Source organism: Falco biarmicus, chromosome 9, assembly GCF_023638135.1.
Source record: "Falco biarmicus isolate bFalBia1 chromosome 9, bFalBia1.pri, whole genome shotgun sequence".
NCBI lineage: Eukaryota > Metazoa > Chordata > Aves > Falconiformes > Falconidae > Falco > Falco biarmicus.
This window is the reverse complement of record NC_079296.1, coordinates 40,186,528-40,207,591: the sequence shown is the minus strand read 5'-3', so window position 1 is coordinate 40,207,591 and position 21,064 is coordinate 40,186,528. Positions and strand designations below refer to the sequence as shown.

General features: G+C 37.8%; 1 protein-coding gene across 1 annotated transcript in view; it reads left to right on the top strand.

Moving 5' to 3' along the window:
* Nucleotides 1–201: 201 nt before the first annotated feature.
* CABCOCO1 (ciliary associated calcium binding coiled-coil 1) overlaps nucleotides 202–21,064 on the top strand; it is a 53,224-nt gene continuing 32,361 nt past the window's right edge. Inside the window, exons 1-5 of the mRNA XM_056352275.1 lie at nucleotides 202–347; nucleotides 5,916–6,028; nucleotides 8,929–9,098; nucleotides 12,240–12,384; nucleotides 18,052–18,124. Coding sequence (XP_056208250.1) covers nucleotides 9,029–9,098; nucleotides 12,240–12,384; nucleotides 18,052–18,124 — 288 coding nt within the window. The 5' untranslated portion in view covers nucleotides 202–347; nucleotides 5,916–6,028; nucleotides 8,929–9,028. The remainder of the gene's footprint in view (nucleotides 348–5,915; nucleotides 6,029–8,928; nucleotides 9,099–12,239; nucleotides 12,385–18,051; nucleotides 18,125–21,064) is intronic.

Genomic DNA, 21,064 nt, shown 5'->3' with positions numbered 1-21,064 from the left:
GAAGTATTTGACAGCTTGATAACAAAATGTGTATAATACAAATAACAGCCTGTGTTGCTGGTGTAGTGGGGTTTTTTGGTTTGTTGTTTTGGTTGGGTTTTTTTTATTCCCATTTTGATTAAAGTTGTAACTGATATGCAACACTCTTTCAGGGACATCTGTACTGCTGTCAGCAGTATCGCTCAGACAGAGGTAGCTGAGCTAGCTTTAAATGAACTAGCTCAGATAGTGGAAACTATCTAGCTGTGGCAGCAGAGTTTAGTCCAGTCTAATTTCCCTGATGGAGTGAGGACAGGAGGATTTGGGGTTTCTGGCACTTTGGGTATTTGCTGCAATTACAAGAGCTGGTAAGCTATTCCTTTGTGATTGTTTACAAGCGCACATAGTGATAGGATAAGGGGGAATGGCTTTAAACTGTGAGAGGGTAGACTGAAATTCTTCACTCCGAGGGTGGTGGGGCTCTGGACATGTTGCCCAGAGAAGCTGTGGGTGCCCCATCCCTGGAAGTGTTCAAGGCCAAGTTGGACAGGGTTTTGAAGAACCTGCTGTAGTGGAAGGTGTCCCTGCCCATGGCAGGAGGCATGGAACTAGATGATCTTTAAAGTCCCTTCCAACCAAAACCATTCCATGATTCTATGAATACATTTTTGAAAATCATAATTTACAAAGTATGTTGTATTGTCAAACAAATGCAGAGGGTTCATCCCAAGGAACAAGCTTATTTTCATTCAGGACCACTGGTGCTAATTTCCATTGCTGTGTTTAAAGGTTTTGCCACTCTGGAAAGGCCCCCAATAAAATTACAGGTAGTGGAGCACTTTTTCTAGACAGGGATGACTCACTCAGCATTTGGGATTTTGAGAGAGAGTTCTTCCCCACTCCCCCAAACACAGAGCTTTTTTGCAATCTGCTATTTAACTATATAATTTTTCTGCTCATATTTTCTGCTTTATGGTGGTGTAGTGGGTTTGTGTGGCAAGGTTCTGGTAGCAGGGGGGGGGCTACAGGGGTGATTTCTGCGAGAAGATGCCAGAAGCTTCCCCCATGTCTGATGGAGCCAATGACAGACAGCTCACAGATGGACCCACCGCTGGCCAACCCCAAGCCCATCAGCGATGGTGGTAGCACCTCTGGGATAGCATATTAAAAAGGGAGGGGGGGGGGGGAGGGGCTAATATCTGTGTCAGCAGAAGAGGAGTGAGACTATGTGAGAGCAACAACCCTGCAGACTCTCAGGTCCATGCAGAAGGAGGGCAGGAGGTGCTCCAGGTGCTGGAGCGGAGATTCCCCTGAAGCCCATGGTGGAGCCTACTGTGCCCCTCAGCCCATGGAGGTTAATGGTGGAGCAGATCTCCACCTGCCGCCCATGGAGGACCCCACACCAGGGCAGGTGGGTGTCCAAAGGAGGCTGTGACCCCGTGGGCAGCCCGCGCTGAGCAGCTCCTGGCAGGACTTGTGGTCCTGTGGAGAGAGGAGCCTGGGCTGGAGAGGGTTGCTGGCCGGGCTTGTGACCCCGTGGGGGACCATGCTGGAGCAGGCTGTTCCTGAAGGACTGTACTCTGTGAAAGGGACCCACGCTGGAGCGGTTTATGAAGAACTGTAGCTCTTGGGAAGGAGTCATGCTGGAGAAATCCATGGAGAACTGTCTCCTGTGGGAGGGACCCCATGCTGGAGCAGGGGAGGAGTGTGAGGAGCCCTCCCGCTGAGGAGGAAGGAGTGGCAGAGACGGGGTGTGATAGACTGACCACAGCCCCCATTCCCTGTTCCCCTGTGCTGCTGGTGGGGAGGAGGTAGAGAAATCGGGAGTGAGATTAAGCCTGGAAAGAAAGGAGGGGTAGGGGGAAGGTGGTTTTTTCTGATTTGAATGGTGATAAATTAAACTAATTTCCACAAGTTGAGTCTGTCTGTCTGTGACAGTACGTGGTGAGTGATCTCCCTGTCCTTATGGCAGATCTGTAGACCTACGAGCCTTTTATTCTATTTTTCTCTCCCCTGTCCAGTTGAGAATGGAGTGATTGAGTGGTTTTGGTGGGGACCTGGCATCCAGGCCAGGGTCAACCCACCACAGGTGTTTATGGATATTGGCCGAGAGATTCAAAGATGATCTTATTATTTTGTTTTAGAATATCTGATTATGTATTTTGACCTGATATTGTTGACAAGGGGTGCCCAAAGCATTTGGAGTAATGTATTGAATAGCCAGAAACATATTATACATTCAGAACAGCTAAAAAAATCTTTGAAAGAAATAAAACAGTAACAAACAATTCTCTAGTAGTAGTCTATATTTAAAAGGGTTAAGTCTACTAAATCTACTGCTGACAGTGTGTATTGGTAGGATTGGTTTGGGTTGGGGTTTTTTCCCCCAACACATGAGGATAGTGTTACCAGAACTAACTCTCCTTGGTTTATTTCTGTCAGTCACTACAGTTAACAGTAAAATGAGCGGTAAAGTCCTTGAGACCGGTGGACACATGTATAAAATAACTTCTCTTTGAATTTTCAGTGGCGGTTAAAGACAGCAATCAAAAGACAAAACAGTATTCAATCAATTATAAGCTTTTAGACATGTGTGTGTGGAGGTTCTACCCAAACAGAAACTTCCCACAAATACGGGGTCATTCAGATCATTCATGGACTTTCACTACTTTTTTAAATTGCAGAAACATTGATAGTTCTAAAAATTAATTTTCTTAATTATGTACTTTCTATCCCATAGTTTCTCATCAGTCATTTTGAACAGTATTTCTTCTTATCTGATACCTGAGCTTGTAGTGGACAGTGATACAATAAATCCATCCTTACCTTGAGCAGTAACAAAGATATTAATGGATTGGTGGGGAGTTTTGCTGCTGGGAATATCACTACAGACAATAGGTGATGAAATGGTGAAACGGGAAGCGTTCACCTTGCCTTGTAAACTGTTGGATTTTGATGTGCAGATTACAGAGCCTTAGCTGCAATACTGAGTTACAAGACTTTGAATATTTCTTAAGTTGAAACTGCAAACTTTAGTTGGTCAAAGAATATGTTTCTAATACTCGGGGACCTTTAAATGTGTTGAAAGAGATTATAGGTGACTGAGTGCAAGGCACCTGGAGTTGTTTTTAAATTAATTTTTGTAATCTTATATTGTTTATATATTGCTGTAATACAACACTATGTACTAAGACTTCAGCAAATTTTCCCAGAGGTCTTTCTTGCTGTTTGCAATTCAGAGAATGAGACGAGCCTTAGCATCAGCATGTGAAGCGTGCTGGGCCTGTCGATACGATGTAGGTTAGAAAGCTTCACACTGTAATAAGCCAGCTACATACTGGAGGCAGGAGAAAATTCCCTTTTGGACAAGCTTTTTCTGACATGATGGATGTTGCCTGATACCTTTCAAGAAGCAGCAAAGAATTAGTTTGGATAAGATTCTTAGGAGTGCAGGTAAAAAGTTGCTTTCCAGAATATTCAACTTTTTGCCTACAAACCTGTTCCTTACAGCTCGAGATGTAAGTGGTGGGAGGAAAAAGACCTTTGATGCATCTCTATTTACAGGGCTACTGCTGTGATCTTGAATGGTGGAGGAGTGTCGTGCAGGTAGTTGAGAGTGTTACAGGAGAGTCTTTGTTCTTACTCATACCTGGCCTGTAACCACAGTGGAGAAGCTGGAAAATAGCTTGATGAGAACAAAACCACCGTGCCTTGAACTTCCTTATGCTTTTCTTTCTGATACAGTGTTAAATTTCTCATGCCATACTGATAAAGTCCATCTCAGGTGATATCTGTAAAATGTTAACATTTTGCCTTATTAGGAAGTATGGTCAGTAAGGTGTTGACTGACTGATTGGTAATATGCCATTTATATACCGATGCAAAAATGCATACTAAATTATCCTATGTATTGAACATCCTGAGTGAGAGACATAACTGGGTGTTAATTCAGTTTCCAAAACATCAATATCAGTTATACTTTTAATTCAGCTCTCACTACTTCTAAAAAATCTCTTGTTCAACAGGTTTCAAACACCACTGGTCACTTCAGGAAAGCATTCATATTTTTCCTAATTATTCAGAAATACCTTTCAATAACTGCATAATATTAGCATGTTGAGCTATTCTTTTTTTTTTCCCCTAACTACTGCATGCAGCTTCAATTATATTGACATTAGTGACTGTACAAGTACTTCTTTTTATACTGCAGGAATTATTGCTAATAAAACAAACGCAAACTAATGTCATGTTCCTAACCAGATGATGGGAGCCTTTGTTTACTTCATTCCTATTGTTCTGATGAGGCATTGTATCTGAGACTAACTTTGCAGTTGGGAACAATAATTTTTCATATTAAAGTGCATGTGAAAGTCCTCTAGTACTTAATTAGAGGAAAAGAACTAGTCTGTCTACTAAATGCTCTTTGTTGCTGCTCTCAGGCTTGTTTCATCAGTCTTGAATATTGTAATTCAGCTAGTCCAAGTTTTAAGTTTATCTTGCAGTTTGGCAGCAGCAGGGGGAGTAGTGTAGCTTTATCTGGGGGCTCTCCTCGACCAATGCTGGAGTTTGTTGATTATTAGCCCAGAACAATGCTGTTCAGGCTCAAAAATCAGCTCATGTTAGGAAATCTTCCACTTCTCTCTCTCTAGGTGAGCTAGAAACATTATTCTGCAAGCTTTGCTTTGCAGCACTTCTGTAAAGCCCACGTGCCACGGATGTAGAAGTGTACCTGCTACGAGTAAATTAAGTTCAGGTTTTTGTGTCCTGATGCAGAAGCAGGTCAGGCCAATTAAACTCACAGTCATGAGGCTGGAAGGGATCTTTGGGACATAAACTGGTTCAGCTACCTGCTCAGAGCTGGGCCAGCACTGAATGCAGACCATGGCTCTGTCCAGTTCAGTCCTGAAAACCTGCAAGGATGGAGATTCTTGCACCTTTCTGGGTAACCTGTCTCAATCCTTAATTATCTTCATACTGAAATATTTTGCCTTACGCTGTCCCATGCTAATGTATTGTAGGTCCTTTCCAACTGAAATACTATGTTCTGTGAGCATTGTCCCTTGTTCCCCTGCCTGGCATCTCTATAGTCTGCCTTATCTTACATTTTATAATGTGCTTTGACACCTCTCTTTGTCGCCTACATATTCTATTGTAAAACAGGGTTTTATTTATTTCATTGTTTTCTTACTGAAGTCTCTGGTCAAATGTTTTTGGTCAGAGACAGACACTAAATAAAATATCATCAAACGTTCCAATTTTTTGTAGGACCATTGCATTGTTGATTCATGCTCAGTTTGTTATCCTCTTAACATATAATATGTCTTTGTATTTCCTATAAGGAACTGCCTTCTGTATTACAAATAAACTGACTTTCCTGAAACAGTAGTGTCAGGTCCTTGATGTGTATCATAGTGTTGCAGCAAACATCTTGGACTTTTTTTTGGTTAGGGAAGGAGTCAGTGTAGACAGTAAATTTGGAAATGCAATCAAGTACAGGGTGGAGAGCAAATAGCACGGTAATGTGTATGTATACTTATAATATCTTAAGCAGAAGCTGATTTTAAAATTTAATTACTGTGCAGTCTAGTATCATGTTGGTCAAATCTAGCTTCATGGATTTTTTTTCACCATTATATTTCTATTGTTTTTACTTGCAAGCTAATTTAATCTTGTGCAGCACATAATATGTCACTATGTTCCCACATGAATTTGAGATAAAAATGCTATTTTCCATGTGTCTGCCTAGCTTTTCTCTGGTGAAAATGTGTTAGGGTATTGTGTTGCTGCTATGTAATTATAGCTGTGTTACATTTCTGGCATTCGTTGAATTAATCCCTTGCATACATCCTCAAAATAAGAATGTTATTTAGATAAGTTTCTGACATAATAAAACAAACCTGTTAAAACTATATTCCTATATACATATGTGATTGTAGGAAGAAGACCAGAATCAGGATGCCATAGGTGGAAAGAAGGTTATTAGTCGGACGTTTCTTTCCCTTTCCCAAATTACCGCTTTGTCAGAACAAAATGTAGAAGGAGTTCAAAAGTAAGAGCCAAAGATAACAATGCTAGAACCAATATAATAATGAAATACATTTTATAGATTATTTGTTAGATTTCTTCTGTGATGGTTACGTTACTAGTCTTTAGTTGTTAAATCATTTATATTTAAAATTAATCATGAAAGATAAGAAGAAATACTGCTGATCTCAGACCCAATTTGTTTTACTGTATTTCCTATATCTCTTGATTTTCCTTTGACTCTTCCCCTCCCCCCCTCATATTTCGCACTGATATGGTTTCTGAGTTTACAATAGTGTTAAATATGCTGAAAATGAAATACTAAGATATAAATAAGAACAAGCCAATACTGAGCTTGTTTTATAAATCTCACTTGGTAACTTTTTTTTGTTCAAACATTTAAAATTCTGTACTGTAACATGAGTTACTGAAAAATCAGAAAGGTCTTAAAAGTTCAGAAAGGGATGGAAAGCTTAAGAAGGTATTAGTAGGTAGCCATTATGGTGCACTGGGGAAATAGGAGGCAGCCAAAGACTTCTGATGTAAGACCATCTTGTCTTTTCTGTAGCAACACTCTCCCTTCTTATTAGTGCTTAATAGCAGCTAAATTTAGGAGGCCAGGAGTTCAACCGGAGACTCTAGGCTTGTATTTTAAGGGTGGCATTTTTCAGAAATGCCCAGATTATTTAGGAGCACTAGCAAATTCTTAGTGAATTGAAAGCCAAAGGGCTGGTCCATTCGACTAGGTTGTGGGAGGGAAATAAAAATATCCAACCTTGTCCCACCAAATAAATAAACCATTTCATAGAGATTAGAATATTATGCCTGAAATATATTCTGTTCCTCTTATTTGTGACTGTTCTGAGAAAAAAAATAAAGTTCTTTCTAGGATATATATATTTATTTTTTTAAGAAACCTGGAAAGAAAATTTATTCCCATCAAATAATAAAAATTATAAATTAAAATAAATAAATAAATACCATTTTCTCTTATACCATAGGCCTCTTATTTTAGGGGAGACTTAAGTGTACAACTCAGTGGAGAATAAAATGTGGTTAATGATGCAATTCATAGTGAAACTTCCTTATTAAGATTAAAAAGCATTGAAAGATCATACTTTTCTTCTTAGTCTTAGCTGATCACCTAGGTATTTTTATCTATACATATATATATTGTACAAGTGGAATGTAACATATATACTGCCTTTGAAAAGAGGATAGTTACAGGGTATTTTATGCACTCTAAGCAGTTTAGCAGCAGCATTGGAATTCTGTTATTTACCACAGTGCATCATGTCTGTACACAAACAGCTAAGGCTAGAAAATCAGAATAGACCTGATTCAGTATGAGAATTTTGATGTCCTGCATTCCCACCTATCATGGAGTTTTATACTTCTGTCCATCTCTGTAGGACTTGAGCACCTTCTGTGAAGGAAGAAGTAGCATTCTGGATAACCAGAAAGTCTAAATGCCCCATCACTTCCCAATCATTTATAGATACTATTGTCAATTACATCCCTTACAGAATATTGGAAAGATGAGTACTGGCATTGTTAGCAGCATCAGAGAAAATCTAAATCCCTGAGAATCTGATTATGAAAACACAGAGTTGGCAGAAGCTTCAGAAAGAGAGGATATGGACTGTTTCAAACCTTGGAAAGTTCAGCTGGCCACATTCCACTTCTATTTCAGTACACAGTTAAGTGTTTTTAACCGACTTGCATGTGTGCAGCCATACAAATTTGTCATGCAGAACAAAGGAATACATGTTTTAAACAAAACTGATTGGATTATATGCTTTACTTTGTTAGCTATTGAGGCTTTAATTAAAAAAATGAAAACTCAACTCATTTGACCGGGTATCTCTACTGGCTTTCTGAAAACCCTGAAAAACTAATGGTTGCCTATCATTAGGTCTGAGATTAATGCCCTTTTGGGGAAGGAATAAGAAGCAGGATGGGGAAAAAAAAGACTTTGCTGTTTTACAGGGGACCAGAAACTGTGATCGCAAGCAGCACCTGTATTGTCAGGTATAGTTAAGAAGCCAAGGATTGCTTTAATGTAAAACTTAACTACCTGAGAAATGGCTGAAGTTATACGGCAAGGACTGCAGACTGAAGTCCTAACCCTCATTCCTTCTCTTCACGTAGAAAAATGTGCACGATTATTGTAAAAGACATAACTAATTCCGTGTTTAGATAGAGTAGACATAAATGTGTCAGCAACCGCATGGTCTCCTACAAGTGAGTGTATTTTTTTCATTAATTATTCAAGCTAAAGAAAGTGGAAAAATTTCTACAGTGTGCCAGTAAAATAGGACGACACTCTTCTTAAATATCTTGGCCATTTTGCAAGTGGAATTTAAACTTCTAAATATTTTAGGTACTTTCAATAATTTTATATTATAGTATTTACATTATTTTTCAAATGTAATTTTTCTTCAGAGGCTACATGAAAAATAACCTTGAAAGGGAAGGAAGATCTTTTTAGTACTGCAAAACTGTCTCAATCAGAGTGAAAGAGAGGTAGTAGAAAAGCAGAGACTAATTGTTCCATTTCAACCTACAAACCCTTTCTTGAACAAACACAGATTTTTCTCTGGGATTTTCAGTGCATTACTCTTTGAAGTTTGTAATGTTCTTATTTTTTTTTTGTTTCATTAATTGTATTTTAATAGTTACATAGTGTCTGTTGAAACCTGTAGGTGTTTGTTTACTTTTTTTCAGTTAATACGTCCTCTGATCATAAATGTTTGTACCTAGAAATGAATATAGCTAAGTACCAGGAAGACATGTAAATATATATAAAAGATAGTAGTAGTAAATAGTATAGATATAATTATTGATAATTTACAGACTAACATAAACTTTGGAATCTGTAATTTATTTTTTCATTTTGTTATTTTACTCTGCGATTTCTTCTAGAAAGCTGGAAGAATTTCTGAATTTTAAACAATTGAAGACATCTTTGAAAGAAGCTGTTTTGCTAGATTATTATACTGCGGGATTTTGGTGGGCTAAAGAAATGAACTTCAGTCTTATACAGCTCTCAGGATTCATGGATCTATTAAATTTCCTGTTGGAGAACCTCAGTGGTAAGTATAATTTAAAATTGTAAAAGAAATATCTGAAGTGGAAGACAATAATATTTTCCAATCATTTTAATAAAGTAATATTTAATTGCAAGTAATGGTAAAACAATATATTTTCCTTTTGAATGTTGGCTTGTACCTAAAAATAATTCTTGTCCACAGACATTAAACTTTTGTTAGGGACAACTGTAGTCTTTTTAACAGAGTATCCCTCAGTCTTTGTTTGTACAGTATGTGGTACAAAAGGGCCAGGTCCTGAAAAGACCTTGTCTTTGCTATGGTAAAATAAATAATAATTACAGTAGAGGGAGAGCAAGGAGCTCCTAAATTCCAATTCCAGCTGCCTCAGTGACTGACTCACTGTAGCCTTGGGCACATTTCTCTGCTGTTTGAGGTATTCAGTACATCCTGTAGCATTATAGCAGGTGAATTGCATTTATTTTATCCTTGGAGGTCAACTCTCAGGCAGCTTTCTATGTGGGAAATGCTGCACTTCTGGCACAAAATATATCAGTTAACTAAAGACTGGTGAGGGAAGTAAACTGGCATCACTGCCGAAGATGAAAAATTGACAATGAAAGTACTGTAGCTCTTGTGGCTATGAGGAAATTTGCAACAAAGCATGTGGCTTGGGTCTAGTGAGACAAAAAGCCAGAAAAAATGGTAGCAACATCCTCTAAAACCCATTTTTCAGAGATCACAATGCTTACTTAATATTCACTTTGAAGGTGATTATGTTGAGAAAAGTCCATCCCAGAGGAAGAGCAACAGGACTCAGAAGTTCCATTCAAAAAGATGAATATTTAAAATCAACCTCATAATAGTTATTATACTCTTTCATTGTAATTTAATTCAAGGGCCTTTCTGACTTGGATTTTTGGCAGAATATGTACGTGCTTTATGATCATTGGAATTCCAGTTGTCCTTCCTGTCTCCAATGAGAAAGTATCTTAACATATGCTAACGGTATTAATATAACAATGGAGAAGAATGGAAACATGTCAGAAATCAGTTTTATGAGACAGTATGTAATGTGTGTGTACTGGACAGGCTGGTAGCACAACCGATTGTTAAAGCTGACTGACATTTTTCAGGAATGTGAGCTTAGCTGCATGAAGCTTTGCCAAACTTTAACTCTTTAAGCTGAAATTTTCCATGGTAGTCTCTGCCTCTGATTAATTTTTATATATAAAATTACAGCTAAAACAGTTCAGTGGGCTTGCAGACAGAGGCTGTGGAAATAAAAAGTATGATTTTGTGCCTTTTTAATTTTTTTTAACAGCTCTAATACCGCTATGCTTTGAGGTAAAGACATAAGGTTTGGCAAGCAAGCGTTGTGAACTTTTTGCTGTCCTGTGAAAATCTATTCAGATTTGGCTAAGATACATGGATTTTAGGGAAAGAAAATGCAGTTTGTAAATGCTCACAGGAGACTTCTTGTATTTTCTTCACAGCTAAGTTCCCCAAATAATCCATCTAAAAGTATGCTGTAGCCCAGGGCTGAGATGAATTTCGTTGTAATTACTGTTCTCAGCTAGTGCAAGTTCCAAAACCAAACATTTCAACCAAGAGCAAAACGCTAATGTCTTCTATATTAATGACCATTTGCTTTCCCTTCCCTACACTGGACCCAAGCAGCCTGGAGAGTTAAACTGGTTTAACCATAAAGGCAAGAGTAGCATGGAGCGAGAGGAATGGATTTAGAGAAGGGAGGGTATTGTAAACTCATTTAAGGCTGGTAAAGTAGTGAGAAAAAAAAAATGAGGTTTGGAATCTGAAGACTTTGGTTGCTCGGAAGCCAGAATGAATTAATTACATTATTTGATTCATCTTCTATACATTGAGGGTAAAGTGCTCCTTACTTCACAGAAGTACTGCGAGAGCCTTCCTGAGAAAGGCTGTATGGGCTGACAATCAGATGTGCAGAGGAAAGAGAAAATTTGGATTAGCTGGTGGCAAACCTGGGCCTGGCTGTTGTGACTTATTATGAACTTGTTATGTGGCTTCGCTTCCCTACTAACTGTGATATTTCTGATTCTATTACCGTTTCTCATTTCCCATGGCTTCTATTTCCTCCACGTTCTCTATATTTCTTTCTTGTTTCTTCCATTATGGTTATTTATATTGTGCTGCCTCTGATACTGAAAACCGAGGTGAATTTTTTAGGGTTATGATTGCTGTACTACTAAAGGGCAAAACTATAAAGACCAGAATCTTGTAAGTCTTTTAATTTGTTTTCTGTACTAAGAACCAAGGAGTGGATCAGTAGAGAATTAAAACAATAAGGAAAATAAATCTATTTCACCAGTGGTGGATATTTCCCCATTTTCTACTCTAAATTTTTTAGACTTAGAAAGAACAAGTAAACTGTGTTCAAAACTTTTTTATTTAACATCACCATGGTTCTAGTGGTGGCACACACTGTATGCAAGTCAGAAAGATGAATCCTTTCTTTTTAAAGGTTCAGCAGACACTGGTATATTTCAGATTTTCCTCTTTGACAAGACAGTTAACAAAAATAATTTAAATTTTATTTCAAATTTGTTTTGGCATTTGTTTTTGATTTCCAGGATAAAAATGTAAAAATTATCTAATTTTGGCAGGGGGATAGGGGGGTGGAGGGGTGCATAAATGTCTCCAAGTTTGATGATACAGGCAGAATATTGTGCATATTAATGTTTAACCAATTATGACTGTAAGCACTTAAATGGTTATCCTTTTTATTATCTGTTCATGTATTAATGGTTTATGTTGCAAGCGGCATGGTCAGAAGCACGTTTTTGTACATTACATAAACGACAATAAATTTATTTTGAAGATAAACATCTCAAATTTACATAGTATTCTGCCTGTACTTATCTCTGCATAAGAGGCCAAGCTGTAGTATCTGAAACACCCATTATTGTGATCCTTATGTTGTGAAGGTGGATCAGTGCTTTTGTGATGGAATTTTAATGCACATCTTATTGATAAGAACAATGGCAACAGACAAAAATGTTAGGCTGCTGTCACTTTCTAAGTTTCTACATGGCCCCTCACTTCTTAAACTTCAAGAAGTCTTATAATTAAAATGGGCCAAAAAACCCCACCACCTCACACTGTCACATTTATAAGTATTTTTTGTTCTTTGGGATTACTTTGCAGACAAACGTGTGACCTTAGGAGAGAATTTAAAAGAACTTGGAAGAGCAATGGCTGGAATAGGAAAAACTGATTCAGAAAGAAGTGGTGACTTGAATTTCTTCAGCATTGAGCAAGCCAAAGCAGTCATTGATTACTTGACTGACAGGTATTTATTTCTACCGGATCTGTTATTTCTTATTTGAATAATTTAACATGATGGGAAATTGGCTGATAAAATAAGCTAAAATTGTCTAACTGGGTATGTCCTTACTTTAAAACATCAAAAAGAAGAGAGAATTTGCGAGTAGCAGTAAAGATCTGGCCTCAGATGTCAAAGCCCAGGAAAGTAATAGCCTGGAAGTTTTCAGCATAATCTTACATTTTGATAAAACTTCCTTCTGAGTTTTGTTTTGGGTGATAAAAACAAAAAAGGGAGAGTGGTGTATAGAGAATATTCTTGGTTTGCTTTTAAAACATTCTACTTTTAGATTCTACCTAAAAAAATTCCTAGGTCTTGCCTGTAACTTTAAATATTTGTCTGGTCTTGACAGCTGTAGTGGACTTTTTAGGTTGGTTTAGTTACGCACTTTACAGAATTAAGGCTATGGTCAGGCATGAGTCACAAAATTATGCATTTCAAAGTTATCAAAAGTTCCATATCAGAAATGAAAAGGTTTCATGACAGCTCTCAGCTTTTAAACAGAGACACAGAAAGAGATAAAAAGAGCAATAATTAAATTATTTATCTAAGAAAAAAATTAAGGGTCTGATAGCACCCAATCACACCTCTCCAGGTAAAGCCTTAACTATAATGTATACAAACCTTTCTCCACTGAAATGCTGTAGTTAAGACAGTGGCTGTACTCGTATACCGTTGTTTCCAATACATGATGGACAGAATAGTTCTCAAGCTGTTATGTCACCCATGAATGTCAGGGGCAAGGAGATGGAAAATGGAGAAGGTACTACTGCAATGTATGCTCAGACACTGTACTACATCTGTGGCCCTTCAGCTTGTTTTCTGACCTGAATGGTGGTTAAATGGAGAGATTTGTGGTAGATAGGCATAAAAAGTAAGGTCATGACTGATCCATACACAGAATTGTTGGGAATTTTCTGACTGTTCTATTAGAATCATAAAATGGTTTAGATTGGAAGGGACATTAAGGATCACCTAGCTCCAAGCTCCCTGCCATGTGCAGGGACCTTCCCCTAGACCAGGTTGCTCTAAGCCCCATCCAACCTGGCCTTGAACTCTTCCAGGAACAGGGTATCTGTCACTTCTCTGGGCAGTGTCTCACCTGTTGCAGTGTCTCACCACCCTCACAATAAAAAGTTTCTTTCTAATATCTAGTCTAAATCTACCCTCTTTTGCTTTAAAACCATTACCCCTTGTCCTGTTGCTACAGGCCCTACTAAAAAGTCTGTCCCTGTCTTTCTTAGAAGCCCCCTTTAAGTACTGGTATGGTGCAATAAGGTGTCCCCAGAGCCTTCTCTTCTCCAGGCTGAACAACCTCAACTCTCTCAGCCTGTCTTCATAGGAGAGGTGCTCCAGCCCTCTGATCATTTTTGTGGCCCTCCTCTGGACTTACTCCAAAAGGGTCCATGTCCTTCTTGTGTTGGAGGCCACAGAGCTGGACGCAGGACTCTGGGTGAGGTCTCACTAGAATGGAGTAGAGGGGGAGAATTGCCTCCCCCAGCCTGCTGGCCACGCTTCTTTTGATGCAGCCCAGGGTATGGTTGGCTTTCTGGGCTGCAAGTGCACATTGCCAGGTCATGCTGAGCTTCTTGTCAACCAACACTTTCAAGTCTTTCTCCCCAGAACTGCTTTAAGTCTTTTGCTAGGAAAAGTTTAACGCATCAAAGAGGTGTTTTTAGAGTGTTTTCCTGGATGCAGAAAAGTATTTCCTCTTGAAGACAGACAAAAATACTAGGATTGCTGATAGCCTTCCAGTTTAGGGTACTCAGATTCAGACTGGGGATTTAACCCATCACAGGTGATCTCTCTTACAATTGGGCTATAAAGTTTATCTCTTTGACAAGAGATATCTCTGCTCTCTGATTTTTTTCTTTTGTTTCTTTTTCATGGAAAATATAAAAAAAAATCAGGTTCTTCCCATATGAAATAAGAACATGTCTTTAAATCTCAAATTTCTCTAGTCAAGGCAAATCAATGTCCTGCCAAGTATTAGCCCTAAACTAAAAGGAAACTTGGCATTTAAGATGTCTCACTCCACTTCTTTTACTTCTCCCTTCCTGTCTGTGCCTTTTGTATATTTATTTGGAACAAATGTTCTTTTCACGTAGCACGTCTATAGCTCTTGTATAAATTACCCGTTGAGAAGTATCTTGTCCGTGAAGTAATTCCTTCACAGTCACGAGAATTTCATCCAAGAGATTAGGTGCTCCATTCTGCTACCACTGAGGTATTAACTGTGAGGGAATACAATCAAGCCACAAGACTTTTGCAGAAGAATGGTATTTTGGTAACCAAATGTCTGACTGTATGTTCAAATTGCTCAATTTATTACAAGTCTGTATTGTTGCAACATCATGGATATACACACATACACTGAAATGTGTCATATGCATCCAGTTTATACAGTCCATTATTTCAGTAATTTGAATATTTTTTTTCTAAGCAAGAACTGAATCAGCACACTTATGTCAGTGTATTTTGAACTTCATGAACTCAGAAATAGGTTGACTGAGTTTTATTACAATTCAAATTAATGTATTACTTCAACATTTTTTCTTGTTCTTCACTTCTTTTGTTTAATTTTAAATGATAGGCCTATAGCTTTTTTTTCTACTCAAGATAGTATGACATGTTTTAGTTCAGATCACATTTTTACAGATGAGCTATAAACCCATGGGATTTATAATGGAAATGCGGACAAATGCTTAACCACGTTGACACAAACTGTGCAGCAACTATAATGACACCTTCAGGTTTGGTGGAAGGTGACAGTTATCATCTTTTTATCTTATCTCCTTGGGCAAACACACATCAACATAGCTCTTGACATTTTCTTTTAGGAAGCAGTGGAGCTAGGGAAATATGTCATTGTTAATCACCTTCAGATTCTCATATGACATCATAAGAGGATCTATTCTTAACAATCTTACTTTCGTAAGTAACATAATTTTTGTGTAATTGCTAAAAACATTGGTATGGAATTTTTTGTCTAACAACAGATGCAAACAAAAAAGCATTTTATATAATGCCTGATAGAAGGAAGAAAACTACACTGCTGTTTCAAAATAAATACTGATGTATGATTTAAATGGTTGGATTTAAAGACCATTAAAAGGAGGAATTTTTTCTTTGATACAGGATTAAGGGCGCCAGGTTGGACAGAGTTCTGATTAAAAAAAAATAAACAAAAATCAGAAATATCAAAAGTAATTACTTATATTTTGGGGAATATTATAAATTATCTATACCTGTAACATAGTCCATAAAGAATATCATAACATATTTAGAGGGGCAGGGGAAGAACTCTTTTTCAGGTGCGGTAAATCTGGTTTATTTCCAAGGAACTGGAATAAATGAAAGAAAAAAGTTTGAAATGTTAAGTTCTGACAGTGCAGTGTGAAAGATATATATGCTATTTCTTGTGGATCTGTGATGTTCATAAAATATTTTTTATCTTTTTTCAAAAAATCCCTGTTAGAATTTTACCAAATAAAAGGTGTGTATGTGAGGGGATATATATTTTCAAAAATTGGTGGGAGTCATTTCCAAATTAAGTCCTGAGGTCTGCTTAAACATAATTCCTGTATCTCCACTGAAATACGGCAGGAATTCTTTGATGAAGAACTGCAATAAAAATGTACTGCAAATGAAATGGCAAATATTGTAACAACTTAATCAATTGCCTATGTGCTTTGGGTTTGGGGGAAGGGAACTTGTAGTTTATGGTAGCCAAATTTCTTATGCAAGTTGGTAAACAAATATGTTTTTTAACTAATGGTAATTGAATGACTGAATTAAATGTAACTGTAGAATAAAACTTTTATGCGGCACTTAAAGAGCCAAATGTTCAATGAGGCTGCCATAATACTTCTCACCAAATTAGAAAATGCATCTGTACATATGTTCAAAGACGTCAGCGCCCATTTGGGTAAAAATGTATTTGAAAGTTTCACAGATGCATTTGGCTAACTGCTGGGAGATGTACCATTGTCCTGCAAGAGAGGCAGGCCGTGCCACCGATTTATTCTCCTAATTCTGAGCTGCTTTTATGGGCTGGAAGAACCACTACTGTATGTTAGTCAGCACTTCAGCACTGCTAAAATTATAGCAAATTGTCTCTGGTCTGTAGTATTTTGTGGAACCTGTGGCTGCGTGTAGGTACCAGTGGTGATTCAGGGAAGGATGGTCAGCTAAAGTACGGTGGTACCGAGCATTGACTCCCACAGCCAGCTTCTCTGCTACCTCCCGGAGACCTGTGTCCCACTGTAGCCGCCTCTCGCTTTGCAGGTGGAGCCCTTATGCTGGGATGCAAGGCTGCTGAGGCTGGAGCCCCAGGGCTGTGGGAGAGCCAGCCAGGGCGGCACCTTGGGGACTGGCTCTCTGAGAGCCTCGAAGAGCACCAGGTGTCGAAGAGCAGCCCGTGCTGGGCTGTGTGGCCAGGCACTGGCATTGTAAACACGCTTTCATAGCATTAGCATGGTATCCACCAGCTAGCAGCAGGGTCTTTAGCATTAGCTAGATAATTGCATATGTTGGGTGTCGTGGTTACCTTCACAGACCTGTGGGAAAACTGAGGTTGGAAGGGGGACTTCTGGAAGCCATCTAGTCCAAAGCCCTTCTCACAGCAGGCCTCAATATTCCAGGTGTGGCCTTGCCAAGTGCCAAGCCGAGAGGCATTGCTGTCCCAGTTGACGGTTCGCTTGAGAACCTGTTTCCTGTCCTTAGCCAGAAAGCACAGGAACCAGTTAGAAATGCTGCCTGCAAATATTACTCTTATCTTTTGTGGCTATATCAGGCATGAGTGTGATAAACTCTTGGAGTCATTCTTCAACCTGGAGTTGCTGTGAAATCACATTCTTAAATCCTATGTCAAAATGACATGACAGAAGCCAGTTCTGTACTGCGATTTTAAGAGAGTAAGTAATTATTACAGATGGACTGTGACAAACCAAACCTCTGATTAAACAAATGCCATATCATTCATTATTAGGAAAAAGAAGGAAGAAAAATATTTAAAACATGTGAAAAGGAAAGCTGTATATATTTTAAGGAAGATAAATATTTTAGGCCATTGAGAAAGTCTACTTAAAGTTACTTTTTCTGTAATACACAAAATTCCCATGTGTCAATCTAATTTTTTAGGGTTTTTTTGAGGGAATACTATGCTGATTTTGTAACATGACCGTGAGAGAATAAATGCTTCCATTCTCCATTATTTTGATGTTCCAAGATCAAACTCGCTCCCTGGACTGGTAGCCCATCCCAGAATATGAACGCTGATTTGGCTTTGTTTCCTTCTTGTCCATGATTGCTGATACTAAAGGCATAAGTATCCTGGTGATAAGTGTTTCAGGAATTGCTTTTTTCAGAGTAGAACTTTGTCTTCTCAGAGTTCAATTTCATAAGGACAAAGTGGTTGTATTTTTAAGTATCATACTGTATTTTCTATGGCCATCTGATAGTTAATCCTGTAAATTAAATATTCTGCACTTTGTAGCTAAAGTTAAACAATGGTCTCTTTTTAAAATTTGGAATATTACTATGCTGCAGAGCAACTCTTTAACAGAATTTTTAATATTGTTACCTTTCCAAAGACTTACAGCTGTAATAGTACTATGTTCTCTTGTTTTCCAGCTTATTTAGACACCATAAACTATATGAATACCTCTTCCACAGTCCTAAAGAAAAACTGGTGATAAGTAACGAGGTAAGTCATTTATAGAGATGGAACTCATTATGTAGAGTTATTTAATGAATGCACCATGGCATATGTTTTATATTGCTCAAAGCAACTTCATGTCAACATTACTGCATTACTAATGTAAAATGGCTGATTAAAGAATACAAGTTAGATGTTTTGATCCTTATATTCAAAACTAATTTTGGATTTCAAAAAAGTGTAAATGTATTGCTTGGTTAAGATGTTAGTTGTGTTAAATTGGGAATACTTTTGTGTATGTATTTATAAGTTGATGCATGTAACTTGAATTAGCAATGCATGAGCCTGACTACTTTAAAATCAGCAATCAAAATCAGAAAAGGTTGTGCACCAAGCCTAGACTGACCACAGTCCTGATATTTATGTATGCATGTGTATGTAGAGGTTTTTTTCTACTGTTGCCACCAACAGTTAAGTATACTGACTGTAAAGAAACAAGCTAGCTAGAAATTCAGCATTTTGAAAGCATTCTGTTAATAATAGTGAACTGGCTTGACTGTAAACTTTGCCATGTATTCTAACTTATATGTGCAGAAATACATAGGAGAATGCATTGATGCAGGATGTGGCCTTTAATCAAATGGACAGATTGAATTCATCAAATAAACCTTCCTTTAGCCTGACTGTGTGTTTTGAGGATATATGATACAAAACATGGGAAAGAATTTACATTGATAATATATATTAGGAGACAACTGGTTGCTCAGAGAGGCATGGTAGTAGAATTTTTTGATGGCACTTATATTTTAGTGAAGTTAAAATTAATGCTCTGGAAGATTTTCTTTACACTTTAAGCTGGTGGTTTGACTCGGTAAATGATGTGGGATAATTTCTTTCTGTGTTGCTTTTATTTGCTATATGGCTGTTGCCATATTTTAAAAAAGAAGGACTTTTCTTGTCATGGATGCAAATATTTGGGAATTATTCTCATCATTTGTTAGGTGGGTTGAAATTCCAACTATAATGAAATCAGTGATAGAACTGTCATTACATAAGTAGAGCAGGATTTCAGTGTTACTGTGTTAGGGTTGTTTTTTTATATTAGCTAATCAGATCAGCGGCTGGTTAGCACTTTCTAATTGGTAAAATTATTTTTAATGAGGCTTTGATTAAGTAATTTCTTGTGTAAATTTGGGTAATGTATCTTATCAATTGTAGACTAGCTTAAAAGTAATATCTTTGTGGTTTTTTAAAACCCATTTCTGGGTGGCTGAGATCAGTGTACACTGTCCCAGCCACAGAAGAGTAGTTGTGCACAGTCTGCCTGCTGGGGACTGCTGCTTCTGCTGAAGGTACCACCTCCACTAGGGAATGGCAGAAATGTGTTTCTATGAATTACTTCAGTGATGATCCATCAAAGGAACAAGTGCAATCTACAATTATAACTGTCACAAAAACCTTCATGACAATTTTTAGCCATAACTCTTTTATGGCCATTTCTTACCTATGCGCCAGTTCAGTTTAACCCATCTATTTTGTACTCTGAGTTCCATGGCAGAGAGTCTTTTATTTGTCCAACCAAACTGCAATCCCCAAGAAAATCAATACTTACATTCCTGCAGAGTTTATTTTGATAGGGTGACACACTGGTCTTCAGTAAGTAACAATTTAAGGTACTGAAGCTACACGTACAAATTTATGGCATTATTTGCACTTGCTTTGTGTGTTAAAATGTGGTAAGAGGTGAACCCAACCCAGACTTCAAGTTCTTTTGCTACAACTTTGTTGTATTTAGAAATGCTTATCCATAAAGGAGAACATTATTTTCTATTTTTACAGTCCCTTAGATGCGCAGCTCAAACCCTGACAAGTTAGTAGGGCTGATGGGGTTTGGTGTGTATGAGTATGGCAGGAGCATGCCTGGAGTCATGTGCTCTGCAGTGCACCTGCTTAGGGGACAGAAGGGGGCAGGAGATGGACTGAGATATCTGCGTGCTGAAAGTAGATGATAAATCTATGCTGAAAGGCTGACTGCTGTCTTGCTATTTAGATCAATGTCTTGCCAAAAAAACCCCAAAAAACCAAAAACAAAACCAAACAAAAGACCCCCAAACATATAGACACACCACAGCCCACAGCTGGATATGATCCTTACTCTAAGCTGAGCACTGCTAATGTCTAAAAGTTTTCTTTTAGCTCCAGCAATAAAAGTGTGTTCTTTTGGAATGGGAGACTGTAAATTGTAATGACCAGATTTACCCAAATAACAAGAACTATGATGCTCCAAGAGCTTAATTACAATATTATCTCTTTTTGCAAATGAAGACTTTGAGACAAGTCAGTGAAATTACTTGCTTCAGCTGAAATAGCTTGCTTTAGTTCAGTGAGTAAATTTGTGCTCCACATGTGCTGAAAGTATTACCTACTGAATAAAAGACCAATAGCCTAACGAGAAGACCTCTTCTTTCAAAGAGATGGAGCTACAACAAATAAAAGCAGTACTTAGTGTTGTAATGGATATCCTTTAAGAGAAACCGCAGTATGTGTTCTCCAGAGAAATCTTGTAGCGATGGATTGTAAACTCATTGGATTTTATTTTTTCTCTAGCACAGGCAATTACACAGTGTTCTCAATCAGGTTTCCTTTTTGATCTTTCACTGCAGTTATTTCCAAATGACCCTGTCATTTCCTGTGTAGAATAAAATCAGACAAGAAAAGGGAAATGACTCAAAACTCAGATTATGCATACAATATCTGTGGCTATGCCACTTAACAAAATTTAAGTTATCTAAATGTGGCATATAATTAGTGGAGCTTCACAGTCTGATTAATATTCTGCATTTGATGCAGTTAGCATAATAGAACCACCTTTGTAAAATGCAGACAGTATTATAGTCTTAAAAAAAAAAAGGTAACAAGTGCCAGGCTAATTTAAATATATTTTTACATTGGCTGAAGCCTTTAAACCAAACTGCCTGAGGTGATCAG